The sequence below is a fragment of the Podarcis cretensis genome (genome assembly GCF_951804945.1).
Source record: "Podarcis cretensis genome assembly, chromosome: 2".
NCBI lineage: Eukaryota > Metazoa > Chordata > Lepidosauria > Squamata > Lacertidae > Podarcis > Podarcis cretensis.
Genome location: NC_137171.1, coordinates 123,497,871 through 123,516,342, shown reverse-complemented (window position 1 = coordinate 123,516,342; position 18,472 = coordinate 123,497,871). Strand labels below are relative to the sequence as shown.

At 42.7% G+C, this 18,472-nt stretch overlaps 1 protein-coding gene across 1 annotated transcript in view; it reads right to left on the bottom strand.

Moving 5' to 3' along the window:
• Positions 1-2,275: 2,275 nt before the first annotated feature.
• The window catches only part of LOC307210979 (vomeronasal type-2 receptor 26-like), a gene marked incomplete at both ends in the record, with an annotated part of 29,560 nt that continues 13,363 nt past the window's right edge, over positions 2,276-18,472 (bottom strand). The window contains 3 exons of the mRNA XM_079967177.1: positions 2,276-3,174; positions 3,776-3,902; positions 16,323-16,550. Of these exons, the coding sequence (XP_079823303.1) occupies positions 2,276-3,174; positions 3,776-3,902; positions 16,323-16,550 (1,254 nt within the window). The remainder of the gene's footprint in view (positions 3,175-3,775; positions 3,903-16,322; positions 16,551-18,472) is intronic.

Genomic DNA, 18,472 nt, shown 5'->3' with positions numbered 1-18,472 from the left:
CGGGATCTCTGCTCGGCCAAGCTGATAAATCTCATCTTCCGGAATCGCCCTCCCAACGAATAATTAACGACCTGAGCCTTTGATGAGGCTCCAAGGCACATTCCCCCCTTCAGCAGAGTTTCCAGCACAGGAAAGAGACAAGAGGTTTGGACTACATTGCAAAGACTTTTATTTCTAGGCTACACAGACAGCAAAGAAATATACATCCTCTCTCTATGAAAGCAGAGAGCAACTCAAACAAAGGAACAAAGGAAACATGACACCAGTAAACATCACATCCGTCTCCTGCCTCCGTGAGACTTCCAACAGCCTGGAAGGTCTCTGGAATGTAAACAGAGTCCTGTGACTCCAAGCAGCTGCTCAGTGGCAAAGAGAAACTAGCAGACATATGTCCTCTTTTTCCAGAGCATGTCCACTTCTTAAAAATGAGAGCTGTCCTAGCGATAAAAGTAGAAGTTGGCAAATGTGTCCTCTATTTTGCTCTTCTAAATATGGCAGAGGGGGGAACTAGATCTAAGGAAAACTTTGAAAAATATTGGGTTTGACTCATTCTCTAACTAAAAGAGCCCCAGTGGAGTTTAAGACTGAAATATCTGCAGCTTTTGCAAAGTGTGGGAAACATAGGTTGTTGGACTTTTAAACACCCTGGCATTAAGCACCAACAATGTGCTCCCCATGCCTCTACCCCTCTGGCAGTGAATAGACCACAAACTGAAGTAAGAGCACCAGCAGCGGACTTCCCTTGTTGGGTCGTGGTGGCAGTGCTGCAGAGCCACACAAGCGACTCAACAACTTTGGGTGATCTCTTTGGATTTTTTAAAAAGGTATCGTCTTATAACTGAAGGATTGTCTCCATCCCCTTCATTCAGCCTGGACACTGAGGTTCAGCTGCAAGGCTCTTCTGGAGGTTCCATCACTGCAAGAAGTGAGGTTAAAGGGAACCAGGCAGAGGGCCTATTCGGTACAGCCCACCCTCTAATTTATTACAGTCATACATTGGGTTACAGACGCTTCGGGTTGTGTGATTTCAGGTTGCGCACATCGCTGAACCCGGAAGTACCGGAAGAAGAAGAGTTTGGATTTGATATCCCGCCTTTCACTCCCTTTAAGGAGTATCAAAGCGGCTAACATTCTCCTTTCCCTTACTCCCCCACAACAAACACTCTGTGAGGTGAGTGGGGCTGAGAGACTTCAAAGAAGTGTGACTAGCCCAAGGTCACCCAGCAGCTGCATGTGGAGGAGCGGAGACGCGAACCTGGTTCCCCGGATTACGTGACTACCGCTCTTAACCACTACACCACACTGGCTCTCAACAGGTTACTTCTGGGTTCTGGGGCTTGTGCATGCGCAGAAACGCTAAATCGCTCTTTGCGCTTGGCCAGAAGCGCCGAATCAGAACCCACGCGTGCGCAGACGCGGCACTGTGGGTTGATAACACTGCGGGTTGAAACGTGTTTCCCACACAGATCAAGTTCGCAACTCGATCATCCACTATATTATTATTATTACATGGGGGCGTCTTGTAAACGAGAAAAGATGGTACATTTAAAGAAAATAAAGCGACATAAACAATTGAGATGTAATTTGCAAAAAATTATTGATGATAGTCACACTGCTTTAATAATGTATTCATGTTTCAAAGGTGAGAGTCAGTTCAGGTTTAGCTCGTGTTACTTTTCATCAGAAAATCCTCATGGAAGGAAAACCTGATGAATGCTTGAACTATGAAAAGAGCATTTGGTGGAACCCACACTGTGCATCCCACCAACGAATGATTATTGGGAAAGAAACAGGATAATATCACATCATGTTAGAAGTACTTATATTACTTCAAGCCTTGCTGCCCTTTTATATAACTCAGAAAGGTTAAAATAGTGTCCCTCTTTTATATTGCAATAAAGCTCAGAGGTTTCTCCTCCTTGGGTGGCCACATTGCATCTTGATTCATCCAAGAATCTAAGCCGTCAAAAGCCACCAGGGAAGCATCTTCAGGCAGCTCAAGCAACAGCAACGGATCATCACCAACTTTTAGCAAGTATACAAGCTTTAAATATATATATAGAGAACCTTCTTCTGGCAAAAAAGAAAAGGATAAAGGGTATGTAACTGTATGTAAGTACCTATTGTAGAATAATAACAGGGACCCTGAAGCCCACTACATGTCCCAAGGTCCTCTATCAAACCTGAATTAAGTTCACACCGACTGTTTCTGATTAATTTTCTGTTTTAAGCAGCACCCATCCCTTTATATAGCCTGGAGAATCTGCTGCCATCTTTAGGTTTTTGTTGTCAAGTGCTCCTTTGTGTTCAGATCAGGCCTCAGTATAATGATGTAGCACTTTGGGATGAAGATGCAGCCCAGAAGCCCAACACTGGAGGCCAACATAGAGAAGACCTGCACGGCTACCATGTATTTCCCCTTGGTGCTCAGATAGGTGGGCACAAAGGACACCCAAACACTGCAGAAGACCAGCATGCTGAAGGTGATCAGCTTGGCCTCATTGAAGGCCCCAGGCAGCTTCCTGGCTAGGAAAGCCACCGTGAAGCAGATGGCTGCCAGGAAGCCCATGTAGCCCAGGGCACCATAAAACATGGCCACAGACCCTTCATTGCATTGCAGGATAATCTCTGCAGGCTGAGAGTGCATGTCAGACTCTGGGAATGGGGGAGAGGTACTCAGCCAGATGGTGCAGATGAGAACTTGGACACTGGAACAGGAAATGACAACAGCGTTGGCCAGACTTTTCCCCAGCCATCTCCTCACTCTGTTCCCTGGCTTGGTGGCCATGAAGGCCAGCACCACAGTGATGGTTTTAGCCAACAAAGAAGAGACGGCAACAGAGAAGATGATGCTGAAGACCATTTGTCGGAGAAGGCAGGTCTCTTTCTTTGGCCGGCCAATGAATAGGAAGGAGGACAAAAAAGAGAGCAGGAGGGAGACAAGGAGGATGTAGGAGAGGTCCCGGTTATTGGCTTTGACTATGGACGTTTCTTTGTACTTAAGGAAGATTCCTAAAACAATGCTTGTCATTAATAGCAGCAAGATTGCAATGGAAGCTAAAAGGCCTCCCAAAGTTTCTTCATAGGTCAGGAAGGAGATACGTTTGGGAACACATTGAACTTGACCCTTGTCTGGATGCTGATCTTCGGGACATTTGGTACAATTCTTTGCATCTAAGGAGGAAAAAGGAGTGCTTTAGCATCATTTAAATCCATTACCATCTATGTTCTATTACATTTTAGGGGGAACGATGTCCATATAAGGGAGTGTCGGGAAAAAAGAATGTCTAAAAAGGGAGTGGACAAAATTGGTTATTTCACTGGCTTATTTAATATTTCTGCTTATACTGTTGCCTTCCTTCATGATGATAGAGGTGGTTTTCAAAAGTTTCTCAGTTTTATCACCCAAACAACCTTGCGATATAGGTAAAGCTGAGAGGCAGTGACCTCCCACAGAGGTGCTTCTTGTACAGCTTTTGCTGAATTTATACTGTCCTGTTCCATTGTTTTACCTTATATAAATGGTTTTACCTTATATAAATAATATATTTGACCACTGAGGATGCCCTCACCATGATCATTAATTTGTAGACCACCAATTGCTTCCTTTTCATTCTTTGTTTCAACCCACTTCCAAGAATGAACTTAGATGAATAGAGAAGCCAAAAAAAGAGACACATTCAAAAATGTCTTTTGACTCTTCACAGAAAGTCTTCCTAAGTGAATGTTTCCACAATTTCTATTCTCAAAAGGGCTCCTGTTTATATTCACCCACCTTCCTGAGCAGAGGTGGTCCCTTCTGCACATGGGGCACAAGCATAGCAGCAAACGGGCTTTCCTTCTTGAACCACTTTGGCGTATCCAGGTTGACAGCTTTTGGTACACCTGGAGCTAGGTACAGTCTAAACACAGAGAACATGCATCAAACAGAAAGTGTCAGGACTATTTGTGTCTCTGTCATTCATTTCTGGAGTTTGGAATGGACCTAAGAAGGGTCCCTATTCCCACTGACCCCAGGCACTTTTCCAGGGAAGCATTTTGATGCAGGACAACGTGGCAGGGAAAACTCTTTGGTGTGTTTCCTTTCTTGTTCAGAAAATTATATCTGCATATTCTATACAAAAGTATCCAAAAAGCAAATGACAAATCCTAGAATGACAGCGATAACAAAACAGCAGCAATAAAACATACTTATGAAGTTAAAATCAAAGGACCCCTAGATGGTTAAGTCCAGTGAAATTTGACTATGGGATGTGGCGCTCATCTCCACTTTCAGGCCAAGGGAGCCGGCATTCATCCTCAGGCAGCTTTCTGGGTCATGTGGCAGCATGACTAAACCACTTCTGGAGCAATAGGACACTGTGATGAGTGCCAGAGTGCACAGAAACACTATTTACATTCCCACTGCAATGGTACTTATTAATCTACTTGCACTCATATGCTTTTGAACTGCTAGGTTGGCAGCAGCTGAGACAGAGCAATAGGAAAAGCAGTTAAACAGACCACCACCTGAAGACTCCAACTTCAAAAACTGCCTCCTAAATTATGGTTACTTTATTATTCTTTTTCCAAAGCTAACACCATGCTTGTTAACCATCTAAGCACTGAGGCCAGGAGATGCCATCAAGATTCCAGGTAGCAAGAGCTCTCCTTTCCACTCCTTGCTTCCTGAAATCTGGACATGAATCTCATTCACCCCCTGGGCTGACTTTGGAAAACCTTGCATTACACTGATTAGGGCTTATCCACACTTCCTTTTGGGCCATCTTTCTAGTCACAGGTCCATTCATTAAAGCTCCATGTCAAAGCAGCCCTTTCCTCCCTCCCTCCCTCCCTCCCTCCCTCCCTTCCTTCCTTCCTTCCTTCCTTCCTTCCTTCCTTCCTTTTAGCAGTGAATCAGAGCAAATGGCAATTCAGGTTTCCACAGGAAAGTGCTGGCAGAAAAAAACACCATAAAACAAAAATCCTGCTCAGACACAGATCAGGACCTGTAAGTCGCATTGTGGCAGAAATGGAAGTCTCAATGAGCCCTTACTCCCCAGCAGGTGTGCAAGGGGCTGTAGTCAAAGCGCCCTTGGAATTATTCAGTAAGTGATTAGACCATTACAGATGTCATGCGGGATAAAGTAGAATGCCATACCTTCTCAAACCACTTGGGCCACACAATGGCTTGTGAGTTGATTGTGAACTTGGTGTCAGTGGATCCGTCTCTCCTTACACTCCCAACCAGCACTCTTACACGAGACTTATTGGGAAACATCACCCAGTTCTCAATGTCATAGTAGAATGGAATCTCCCCATTCTCATCCAATCTGAGGCTGCCCATGGAAGTATTCAAAAACTGGAGTCCTCCTAAGAAAGGGTGGAGCTGGAAGAGCAGTTAAAAACACCATAATTTATAAAATAGAAAAGTTGAATATCAGACCTCTACACTTTGAGCTCTAATCTCCTAGGAATTGGGGTCTGTGCATATTTCATCTGGACTCGTGAGCCTTTTGCAGCCATTCCTTTTTCTTTATTAGAACATTTGTAGGCAACTCATTGTATAAATTAATAAGGTTTCCCGGGAATAAGATAAATACAAAAGACAATAAAAATACTTCTTAAAAAATAAAAATAGCACAAATACCAAACTTTTTGAACATAGATGGTGCTACAAATCAGTGCACAGCATAGATGCCAACTCCATGGGGCCTGGGTGCCCAAGTACCTACAAAATTCCCCATGAAGGGGTCGGGCATCCACAAATTTTGGTGCCAGAGCCATGCATGCTGCATGACACCTACAGGCCCAGGCATAGGGGCCATATTGGCACTCCTAGTGCACAGTTAGACCCTTACCTTATGAACAGAACACTATTTCCCAGCTGCTCACTGTATCACCATGGAAGGTTATTTGTCAATAGGGGTCACCTAGGTCTGCTCACAGCCAAGAGCATAGGAGTGGGATGTGTGGCCATTCAGAGTAGTCCCCCTGCCTGGTAAAATTATCTGAAAGTAGGGGGAATTTGCACATACATACTATCATGAGATTGAAACTTTTGTTGCTCAGTATTCTAGATAATGTGGAAGCCTGCAAATTGAAGACTTCTCCTTTCCGTTCAAAGTGTATCCGCTTTCAGTAGAACTTGCACAATGCCACAAAGGAGGACATTGTCTCCCATTATCATTGGATTGTGCTAATTTATTGGCATAGAGGTAAATTTTTTAACAGTTAATATAATTTAAATACAACCCCCCCTTTTTTTAAAAAAAAAAAAAATCTGTTTCTTTCAACAGCTTTTCCAACAAGCTGAGAAGGTCTTTGCTTTTCATGTTCCTTCTGTAGTTTTACAGTGTGTTTCATACTATCCAAGTTGTTAAAGAGCCCTGGACTCTTTTGACAAAGGCCAATTTTATCATGTTAAAGTTTAGATATTAATATATAATTAAAAATTCCTTCTGTTTTACAGTTGATGTTCAACTTCAAGTCCCAGCAGAGACACAGTGGGAGATGAGGAGGAACCAACTTCTGCGATGATGGCTGCATCTCTCTCAGGGCGCCAGAGAGGAAGAACTAGATGGTGGGGGACTGTTCTGACCTAACCACAATAGGCAGAAAGGTCTGCTTCTGCCACAAGACTCACTAATGAGATTTTCCACCAAAAGGAGCAAAAAGAAATAAAAACCCCAGTCCTAAATCTGAATCCAGTGGTGGGAAAATGAGTTGCAATTTGCAACAAGGAAAAGGAAATACCTGCCATGGCTGTAGCCTTTGACGTTCCAGCCTGTCTCCTCCACTCGCCATCAGCATGACCTTTGATCTGGATGAATATGCAGCTTTTAAAGCCTGAGCCACAGCTTGGATACTGAAGTAAGTGATATAGCTGTCTTGAGACAGGGCTCTATCCAGCTCCTCTTCAGGCAGCAACTCCAGTTTCTCATTCTCTGTGCATCTTGTCCGACCTTTCGCAGCCAATGTGTGCTTTCTATATAAACAATGAAATGCTTTATCCCAAAACTGTTCAAGAATTTTGAAAACTGGCACATAGGATTGGTATTTGTTCCTTAGTTGGGGCTTCATTATGAAGGACAAAGATCCATGGATGAACTGGAAGAGATCAGGAGCACTATGAAAACCAAAATTAACGTCTAGAAGACCTGTTGAGATCCAGACTTTCCCCCCAATTTGTTTCTCAAGAAATTGTTGTATTATCATGAGTTCAGTCCATGCCCCTTGACTGCTTTTATAGTAAACAAATATTTTGACTTGGTCCCATATTGTAAATGGTTCACTTGGGATGAGATATGGATTTAGGTTATGTTCTGGTATTCTTTTTAATAAGGCAATGCAAATTCCATTGCTGGTCATCAGAGGTGTCAAGGCACTCAAGAACCTTTCTCCATTATCATTGTCTGAAACCAAGAGGCCAGTCCACGTCCATCCAAAATTCAGGAGCAACTTGACAATCCCCCAATACTGACTTTCCCCCTTGGGGACCATTTGGTAGACAAAGGGGGCTTCAGTTTTCTCATCCAGTGTCTGAGTCATAACGCCATAACTGATCTAGTGAGGAAAGGAAGAGATTAGTGATTTGTTTGATTTTCAGGAAAAGGAATAGATACTGTATTTATTGTCTGTTATTACTTATTATCTGTTATTGTCTGAAAAAAATGTGCTTGCTGCGGTTGATTGCAGTTTTAGTCTGAAATATTTGGAGAGTGCCAGATTGGTGGATGGTGGAAGAAAGATCTACTATCACTAAGGGTTTTCTCACTTTTTCATTTCCCATATTGACTCTCCTGGGAAGAAAGTGGAATTTATTTCTTGTCCCTATCCTTCATACCTGTGGGATTTTGTAGATGCCAGACATGGCTGAAATCTCTTTCGAGATGGCAGAATTGCTCCCTTCAAGAACAGACAGCAGGTTATTCCATTCTCCACAGTTATAGTTTGGAATATTGCTTTGCCCTCCTGCAAGCAGGTCTAGCATGGCATCGGAAGTCATCCTTGCATCAAAAAAGTTCTCAAAGAGGTTGTAGCCCAAGGAGATGTTGGGTAAGAACCTGGAATTCTGGTTGATCTCCTGAACGGGGAACAAGAAGGACAAGATGTGCCAGTAGAACCTAGGCGTAAAACTGCAATTAAACATCAAATAAAAAAGGTCAGAAACCTATTGTAACCATGTAAAGAAAACAAATCTTCTTTCTAATTGATATCAATCTCAAAGTAGCTCATCCCCAAACAATGATATGTATGTTTGAAGTTTGGGCTGAGACAAGGAATATATTTTTATTATTATTTATGTAATAAATTTATATACCGCTCTTCATCTGAGGATCACCTAGTTACAAGGTGTAAATCTATTTACCACTTAAAAATAAAAACTAGGAGATTGCAAATTCCATTGCAAAGAAAGAAAGAAAACACACATCTTTCAAAGTGGAAAATTGCCTTTATTATTATGAATTAAGTAGAAACTGTTGGAGTGGTGTTGGAGAAGCATGACATCCAGCGGCATCTAATTACTTACCATCCAAGCCTTTTTGAGGGAATCTGGGAAAAAAAGAATGGGTCTTCTAGAGTCAACACACTTGGAGATATGATCCCACCAATTATGAAGTCTCCGGGCCGGTAGTAATTTTGTGTTCTACTTTCTTCCCAGATCTTAAAGGGACATATTTTTCCTTGATTTTTGCAGTCTCCATGTATCATTAGCAGGAAAAGCAGGAGGGAAATCATTTTGCCTATGCCTCCTACTCTTCTCTTGTGGCTGCTCCTCTCTCCTCCCCAGCCAGGTAATCAGAAGTCAAAAACACTTGCAAGAGGAATGCTGCAGTGACTTTCCCAGTATGGGCAACATTCAGGTATCCCTCAGCTGTTCATTCAGACTGTCTCTGACAAAACAGCTATTCTCTGCATCAGCCTTTCTCCCCAGGCACAGAGCTAGATATAACTTCCTGCTGTCCTTGATTGTGCTGTCTTGGCAACCTCCAGAAATATATCTTGATCTTGTCAGGAATAAATAGCTATGATTTTGATAATTATAAGGAGAATAAATTTGACACTGCAACAAACTTTAGTCATTGCAAAGTTTGGGTGGCAGGTGCAGAGCTGGAGGAAAAACATGTTTATAAGAAATCACAGGTGAATTGCCAAAGTTTGATGTGTGTGTGTATGTGTGTGTGTGTGCAAGTTTGGCCTCAACAGCATTAGGAAAGCTCTGCAGCCAGATGAGACCAAGTCCCATCTAGTCCAGCATCCCATATATTACAGTGTCTGATCATACACCTTTGGGAAGCTCACAAGCAGGGCATGGGGGTAAGAGCCCTTTGGTGGTCTTGTTCCGCAACAAACGCTATTCAGAGACAGTGCCAGATTTACGTATAAGCTAAACAAGCTATAGCTTACGGCCCCACTCTCTTGGGGGCCCCAAAAAAGGTTAAAGGGAAAAAACCTGCATGTACATTTCCAAAATATAGAATAAAAAACAAGGCATAGGGCACTGCAGGAAAATACATCTTTCTTCTGAAGTTCAGAGATGTCTTCTTGGCTCAGCATCAAATTGTGCAGGTTCCTAGAAACAGTTTCCCAGCACACAGCTATTAACTGATCTTTAGAAAAAAGAAATAAAAGAAACTGCAAAAAGAAAGCGAAGAAGAAATACAATGAATGCAACAACGAACAGAGATAGAGGTGGTGAAAAAGGTTAAATATTTGGGAATTTGGGTAACAGCCAAGAATATTGATCTATACCAAAATAATTACATCCCGGTATGGAAGGGAATAAAGAAGGATCTGGAGGTGTGGGCCAGAATGAAATTATCATTTTGGGGAAGAATTTCTACAATAAAAATGACGGTGCTACCAAAGATGTTATTCCTATTTCAGACCTTACCCATATTAAAGGGTACAGGAATTTTTAAAGAATGGCAAAAAGTGATTTCAAGGTATATCTGGCAGGGGAAGAAGCCTAGAATAAAATTTAAATTACTGACGGATGTAAAAGAAAGAGGAGGCTTCGCCCTGCCAGATATGAGACTATACTATGAAGCAGCCTGTCTATGCTGGTTAAAAGAATGGATAAAGTTAGAAAATAATGAATTATTAGATCTTGAAGGATTTGATAACAGATTTGGGTGGCACGCGTATCTTTGGTGTGATAAAAAAAGGGTTCATAAAGGATTTGGAAACCACATCTTCAGGGGTTCACTAATAGAGGTTTGGGAGAGATACAAGAATATACTGGAACCAAAAGTTCCACACTGGCTGTCCCCGTTAGAGGTAATAACTGTGAAGAAGATCAATATGAGAAATAAATGGGCCACTTATGGGGAACTGATAGTTAAAGAGGGAGGAAAATGGAAACTGAAGCCATATGAACAAGTTAAAGATCTAGTTTACGATTGGTTGCACCATTACCAAGTTAATGAAATATTTAAAAAAGATCTGAAGGAAAAGGGTTATGTGGAAAGGGAATCAAATTTCCAAAAGGACATTATAAATAATGAGTATAAAATTATGTCAAAAATGTATAAGATATTGCTGGAATGGAATACGAAAGATGAAGAGGTCAAATCGGTAATGATACAGTGGGCAAAGGATTTTGGGTACAATATTCAATTTGAAGATTGGGAAAAACTGTGGAAAGAGCATTTAAAATTTACAGCATGTATCACACTGAAGGAGAATGTGATGAAAATGTTTTATAGATGGTATATGACACCTGTAAAATTAGCAAAGATGTATAAGGTTGATAACAAATGTTGGAAGTGCAAAGATAAGGAAGGGACATTCTTTCATCAGTGGTGGGAATGTAAGAAAGTGAAAAGTTTTTGGGAAATGATATATAATGAGTTGAAAAAAATGTTAAGATATACTTTTGCGAAAAAACCCGAAGCTTTTCTTTTAGGTATGGTAGGAAAGGACATCAGAAGAAAGGACTGTAAGCTTTTCCAGTATGCGGTAACGGCAGCCAGAATCCTGTTGGCTCAGAAGTGGAAACAAGAGGAAATACCGACGATAGAAGAATGGAGACTAAAAATGACAGACTATGCAGAACTGGACAAATTAACTGGGAAAATTAGATATATTAAAGATCAAAAGTTCATCGAAGACTGGGGGAAATTTGTGGATTATCTGAAAAATATATGTGGTGTGAACACAACGCTAGCGGGATTTAAAGAGGCACTGTAAAAAAAGAAAATAAGTATTGTTTATGAGAAATAATAGGAGTAAGGAGGAAAAATGGCAATACGAAAGAAGGGAATGTGTACTGAAGGTGTAACTACGGATGATTGTCAGAGACGTTGAAGGAAGTCAAAAAATAACTATGATTTGTTGTATGCGGGATTGAACGAAGAATTGGAGGGAATTTTATAAAATGTATAATAATAAAAATTATTAAAAAAAAAAAAAAGAAATACAATGAATGCTGGCATGTATAAAAGGTGGAATAGATTGGTTTAAAGTGTATCAATGGGACAAAAACATTACAAATCCCCATATAAATCAATGGGTAACACCAGCCACCCAGACACTTCATTCAGGCTCCAGCAATAAACACAGACCCTTCAACCAAGACTGGAGCTTAGTGGAGCTTGGGAGATGCCAAATTATCACTCCAACTAAGAAGGAGGAAGTCTTAGGGGGAGCCCCTGCAACACCACCTTCCCTGCCCAAGGAAAAACTTGGTTGCTCTATTCCTGGAAAAACTTGGTTGCTCTATTCAATAAGCGATCTGTCTGGATTGAGAGGCAGACCAAGGTAGAATCACTTTCAGCTACAATACTGAATGTCATTAACTGCATAAGCTACTGACCTTCCTTGGGCTCTAGGGATGCTAAAAGAACTGTGTTGTACATAGTTGTTCTACTATGTGCCAGTACAATATACTACCCCTGACCTTAGTTAACTGTCTGAGATATTTTCTTCTACAAGCAATGTTGTGGCTTCAATTACGCAATCCACTGGCAAGCTGACTGCACACTGCACACACCCCAACGTTACAAAAACATTTTCATCATTCATTATTTATGGGAAAGGAAGAGTAAAAACGTTTTGAAAAATACATTGAATTTTGCATAGCTCGCTGTTGTCATCTGTTGTCACATTTGTAAAATGCACTTTACAACACGTTTGAAATGTTTTACTTGCAGCTATTTAGCTGAGTCCTTAGAGAATCACATGACATATTTATTTTTTGTTGTTAGGTGCTCCTTTGTATTCAGATCAGGCCTCAGTACAATAATGTGGCACAGATTGGCATAATACGCTACAAGAATTTACTGAAATGGCGCAGTTGACAAATAGCCTGAGAGGCAACTCAAAACAAAAATTTATGCAAAAGTGGGATAGATATAAGATATATCTTCAAAAATACAGTAAGGGGTCACTATCTATGCTAGCATTCAATTGACGTTGGAGAGAGACTGAGTTGAGAAATAAGACCAAGGGTACATATTGATACAGGAATGTATTAGATAAAATGCAAAGAAATATACAATAATAAGAGTACATTCATTTGTAAAAAAAGAAAAAGAAAAAAGGAATATACAACAGGATAGACAGGAAGTCCAATGTATGGGTACATATATGATTTTGGAATAGGTTTTTGTCCTTGTTTTTGCTTCTTCTTTTAGTATATAAACTTTGTATACATGTTGAAAATTATAGTACAATAAGCCTTGTGATGTAATATGATAATGTTTACTGGTGAAACATAAGAACTTTAATAAATAAGTAAAATGTGTAGCTGAGCCCTTAGAGAATCATATGGCATCTTTAATTTGAGTTGTTAGGTGCTCCTTCGTATTCAGATCAGGCCTCAGCACAATAATGTAGCACTTAGGGAGGAAGATACAACCGAGAAGCCCAGCACTGGACGCTAAAATAGAGAAGACCTGCACGGCTACCATGTATTTCCCCCTGGTGCTCAGGTAGGTGGGCACAAAGGACACCCAAACACTGCAGAAGACCAGCATGCTGAAGGTGATCAGCTTGGCCTCATTGAAGACCCCAGGCAGCTTCCTGGCTAAAAAAGCCACCATAAAACAGATGGCAGCCAGGATGCCCATGTAGCCCAGGGCACTGTAAAACATAGCAACAGACCCTTCATTACATTGCACAATGATCTGCCCAGCCTGGGAGTGCATGTCAGACTCTGGGAATGGAGAAGAGATCCCTAGCCAGATGGTGCAGATAACCACTTGGACACTGGAACATGAAATGACAATGGAGTTCATCAGACTCTTCCCCAGCCATCTCCTCACTCTGTTTCCTGGCTTAGTAGCAAGAAAGGCCAGCACCACAGCGATGGTTTTTGCCAACACAGAAGAAACTGCAGTGGAGAAGATGATGCTGAAAGCTGTTTGCCGGAGAAGGCAAGTCGCTCTCTTTGGCTCCCCAATGAACAGGAAGGAAGACAAAAAGGAAAGCAGGAGAGAAATGAGGAGGATGTAAGAGAGGTCCCTGTTGTTGGCTTTGACGATGGGTGTTTCCTTGTATTTAATGAAGATTCCCAAGGCAAAGCCTGTTGTTAAAGACAGGAATAGGGAAAGGAAAGCTAAAATGATTCCCAAGTAGTCTTCATAAGCCAGGAAGGTGATAATCTTGTGGATACATTGATCTCGGTCTTTATTTGGATGTTGATCTTCTGGACATTTGATGCAATGATCTGCATCTAAGGAGGAGGAGAAAAGAGGTCCAAACATCATTCATATGTGTCAGAGCTGCCTCCAGGTCCCAGCTCACAGAGGACCAACGCTAGGCTGTAGTTATGTACAAAAGTCTTTATTGCGATTCAGTTTCCATTTTAAAGCCGCAGCGTGCAGCTCTATGTCTCGACCTTAGACCGGCGAAGTCCCATCTGAGTCTCCTCCCCTTCCACACCAGTTTAAGACTCTCGCTTTGCTCCACCTCTTCCTAAGTTCCTTTCTCCTCTGGGCCCTCCTGCCCGCTAGGGTCTCATCCTTCCTGGACTCCTCTGACGCTGACCCTGACGATTCTTGCCCCTCCTTCCGGCGGGCTTTAGGACCTGGTTCCCTATCCGGACTACCTTCTGTGCCGCTCGCCTGTACCTTTGAACTTGGCGCGCGCGCCCAGCCTGCAACTTTCCTCTTGACCGTTAACTCGCTCTCCGATGGAGGCGTGGTCAACCCTGACTCATCTTCTCTCGCTGGTGGTGCATATGTGGGCTCTGACACCTGGGACTCCTCCCCCCCACTACGCTCTGGTGGGGAAGCTGGTCCTGATTTCCAACTGCTGCTCTGGTAGTCCCCGCTGGCCCCTTGCTTCTGGGGTGTCCCCCTTGGGTCGCCCCTTGCCCTGCCCATCGGCGCCCCCTTCTGTGAATCTTCCGATTCGCTGGAGAGGCTCATGGAATCTATCGGGCTGCTGTCATATTCTCCTACGCTGCCCTCGGATTGCTCCCCCTCGCTTTCCATCTCCTCTCCTCCCTGCGCTCCCGCTGAGTCCCTGACAATATGAATAACCATCTGTGTTCTACAATACGAGGAAGAATAATGCTGATGCAAGGGTGATCAGGGAAGGAGGCATTGTAGGGAGGGAGAGGCAAAAGTTTCTTTATTTCCTTTTTCAATGTTTACCATAGCATCCTGACTTTCCTTCAAGGAGAGAGAGGGTTTCCTTGCTTTTTATCACCCAAACAACCTTGGGATATAGGTATAGCTGAGAAACTCTCACCTCCACAGACATGTGTCTGGTGTCGACATTGTACAGCTTTCACCAAATACCAACGACATGCCTCTTTACCTTGAGCTTTTACAGTTCATATTTTGTCTTCTGGGGCCCAGATCATTTGGGTGTGTGTTTTTTTCTTTTATTCTTCTGGTCTATTTGCAATTATTTACTTTTATATATTTATCCAACATCTCCAGCAACATTTCAGTTAGCTGGATTGGAGAAATGTTGTTAGAAGGATAATTGTTCACTATTAAGTTGGTACATATGTCTTTAAATAGGTAGCAGAAATATTTTTGTATTTCTTCCATGTAATAATTTTAATATGATTTATTTTATTTTGTATTGTGCTTTCACTAAGTGAACATTTACTATTGTATTTTTAATATATATTTTTTTAAAAAAACAACTCATTTTCTTTTTGGTGTGGTTTTGGTTCTTTTCTCACTGAGGGCACCGTTTAATATCCCTAAATAAATGCATTGTGGGCAGTGCACCCAAAGTTCTCCACTTCGCTCTCCACTTTTTGGCCAGAGATTCCTATTCCTATTCTCCTTCTAACTTGGAGTCACCCACCTTCACAAATAGAGATTGTCCCTTCTGCACATGGAGCACAAGAATAGCAGCAAATCGGCTTTCCTTCTTGAACCACTTTGGTGTATCCAGGTAGACAGATTTTGGTACACCTGGAGAAAGGCACAGTCTAGCCATAAAGAGAAAATGAACATCAAGGAGAAATTGTTAGGAGTTTTTGTGTCTATAGAGGTTATTCATAGAGTTTGGAAACAAACCAACTGGATCTCTGGTTCCACTGGCTCCGAACCCTTTGCTCACAAGAGCGCTTCTGTTGCAGAACAACATGGCAGGGAAATCTCTTTGGTGTGTTTTCTTCAACATTCATATCCCGGATAAGTATATTTAAGGCAAAAGATACAGTAACAATCTCTGAACAGCAGCAACAACAAAACAACAGCAATTAAACAGGCAATAAAACATACCAGCTACTGAAGATGCTAGCTTAAAAAAAATGATTCTAGATTCAGGTAGGTAGCTGTGATGGTCTGACGCAGTCGAAATAAATAGAAAAATTAAAAAATTGTCCAGTAGCACCATAGAGACCAACTAAGTTTCTTCTGGGTATACGCTGAAGTGTGCATGCACACGAAAGCATATACCATATTTTTGCTCTATGAGACTCACTTTTTCCGTCCTAAAAAGTAAGGGGAAATGTGTGTGCGTCTTATGGAGTGAATGCAGGCTGCGCAGCTATCCCAGAAGCCAGAACAGCAAGAGGGATTGCTGCTTTCACTGCACAGCGATCCCTCTTGCTGTTCTGGCTTCTGAGATTCAGAATATTTTTGTTCTTGTTTTCCTCCTCCAAAAACTAGGTGTGTCTTGTGGACTGGTGTGTCTTATAGAGCAAAAAATACGATATTTCCTCCATGGATATAAAATACCATCCACACCACATACTCCTTTTATGCAGTGGAGGCTCCCTGAGCTGTCAGTTCCAACCCCTGCACCATATTCAATGAGATTTGCTCCCTGTTAAGCGTCCAAAGGATTGCAATTGAAGCCTCACATGAATTATTCAAAAATATTTACAGCTTAAGGAATGTTACATGGAATCAAGTGTCCCTTACCTGGTTAAACCGTTTTGGCCACACAATGGCTTCTGGGCTAATGGTGAAGTTCATGTCAGCGGATGCCTTTCTCTGTATACTCCCTATTTTCACTCTGACACGAGACTTATTGGGAAACATCACCCAGTTCTCAATATCAAACTCGGCTGGCAGCTTCCCATTTTCATCCAAATGCAGTCCATCGATGGAGCCATTTGAAAACTGGATTTCTCTTAAGAAAGGGTGAAGCTGCAGTGACAGGGAAACATCAGATAAACTGCCTATATTCTGTACGGTGTTTTATACTATATTCAGTTCTTTTGTATCATTTTTAAAAACTGTTTTGTTTTGTTGTACTGTATTGTAAACTGGCCTGGCAGCTTTTGACAAATGGCAGTATATAAATGCTGAGATAAAAATGAAAAGAGAGCCCATCTCAACCAAGTGTAGAATCCTTTGGCCAGGAGACCTTGTGCCTGTGCAGTCTGTTTTCTAGGTGCTACTAACTGTTGATGGGCATCTTCAAGACTCAGCAGGGACAGAGGAAGAGGTGAGAAGGGTCCAACTTCAGCTGAGAAGGCTGGATCTCTCTGTGGGCAGCAAGGAGGAACCACCAGAAAGTGTGGGGGTCTTCTGACAAAACTTTGACCTCAGCCAGAAGCCTCACAAAACTGGATTTGCTTCAGTAACGGACAGACATTTTGTCTCACTACTCAATTGGATTCCAGTTGGTTTTGGGGTTTTTTAAGTGTATACAAAATGTGGAGTTTGGGGGTGTGTGTGTCATACAGTTGGAATGCTGCATATAAGAGGCAGTCAATGTTAGGGACAATACGTACACAACTTGTTTAAGGGTAGAATTCACTGGGGTGTGTGGTGTGTTAGGGAAGGTAGTTTGTCCACCTTTGATCCTCAGCTCTCCCTCGTGGCTCCTAGAAGGTGCCAGCATGTGACAGCAGCCACACTCTGGGAAATGGCTTTGACTAAACCAGGTGAGGGGGGCTGATGGGTCTCAAGCTCTTGGTGAGTTAGGGACCTCCTCTGTATACAAAAAACCAGGCTCCGGAGGATTGAGCGGGTGAGACCAAGAGTGGCTCCTATGGTCAAGAAGGTGGTTACTGCATGTGCTATAGAGGGAAATGAAAGCTGGATGGGGGTTTTGCAAGCTGAGAAACTAGCCAGGGCCGTCTTAAGTATATCTGGTGCCGTGGTGCAAAGATCCCTCTGGCGCCCCCCATCACTCTGTATCCCAGAGTTGCTGACCTTTCTACGGCGCTGCCAGTAGCTTTGTGGGGCTGGAGGAAGGGGGCAGCGGCTGGAGGGGGCTCCTCCGGCGGGGAAGAGATGGAGGTTTCGGGCGCGGCGCTGCTTCAGTGAGACAGGTGAGGGGAGCGAGCTGATGCCGGGAGGCCCAAACAACCTCCACCTCTTCCCTGACGCCCTGGTGCCCCGCACCACTTTCCTCTATGGGCAAGACACCCCTGAAGCCAGCCCTTCTAGGAGAAGGGAAGCTTGGATGCAGCCTTGCAGCCATACACATTTGTGAGAAAGGTTTCAGGAGTAAACCCTGAGGAACAACCCATAACTGCTGCCCTGTAAGGCATCTTCAGGAGAAGGAAAGGCTAAGGAGTAAACCCTACACAAATCTGGAGTCCCAAAGCAGGTTAAGGGGCATCTTGTGTTCCTCCTTCCGCCAACTCCTGCATCCACCCTAGTGCCCAACACATTGTTTTCCTTTCCTTTGGACCATAACAATGAGAGTGAGGGGAGGGTATTCTTGTGCTCTAGGTCACCCAGGACCTCCAAACACACTGTCCTGGCTTGAATAGTAGATGTCAACCAGTAACTCCTACTTTCATCCAACTGTTGTGCAATAAGTCTCAAACTCTGGGCCGTTGCATTGGTTACAAGTTCCACTACTGCTTGCCATCGAATTATTCTGTTTAGATTATAAATAGGATCCCGTGCCCCTTGTATGAGCTCACCAGGATTCCAGGAGGCAGGATCATAATAGGCTATAATGCGCTCTGGTGGCCAATCATCAGTATCGCTCCAACTTTGGGTACTTCCTCCTGCTATATGAGAAATATCAGCGTTTCTTCGTGTACACTTGGCCGAACTAGTGGGCATAATCCACATTGGTGGTAATACCCATCCCAAGAAACAAGTCC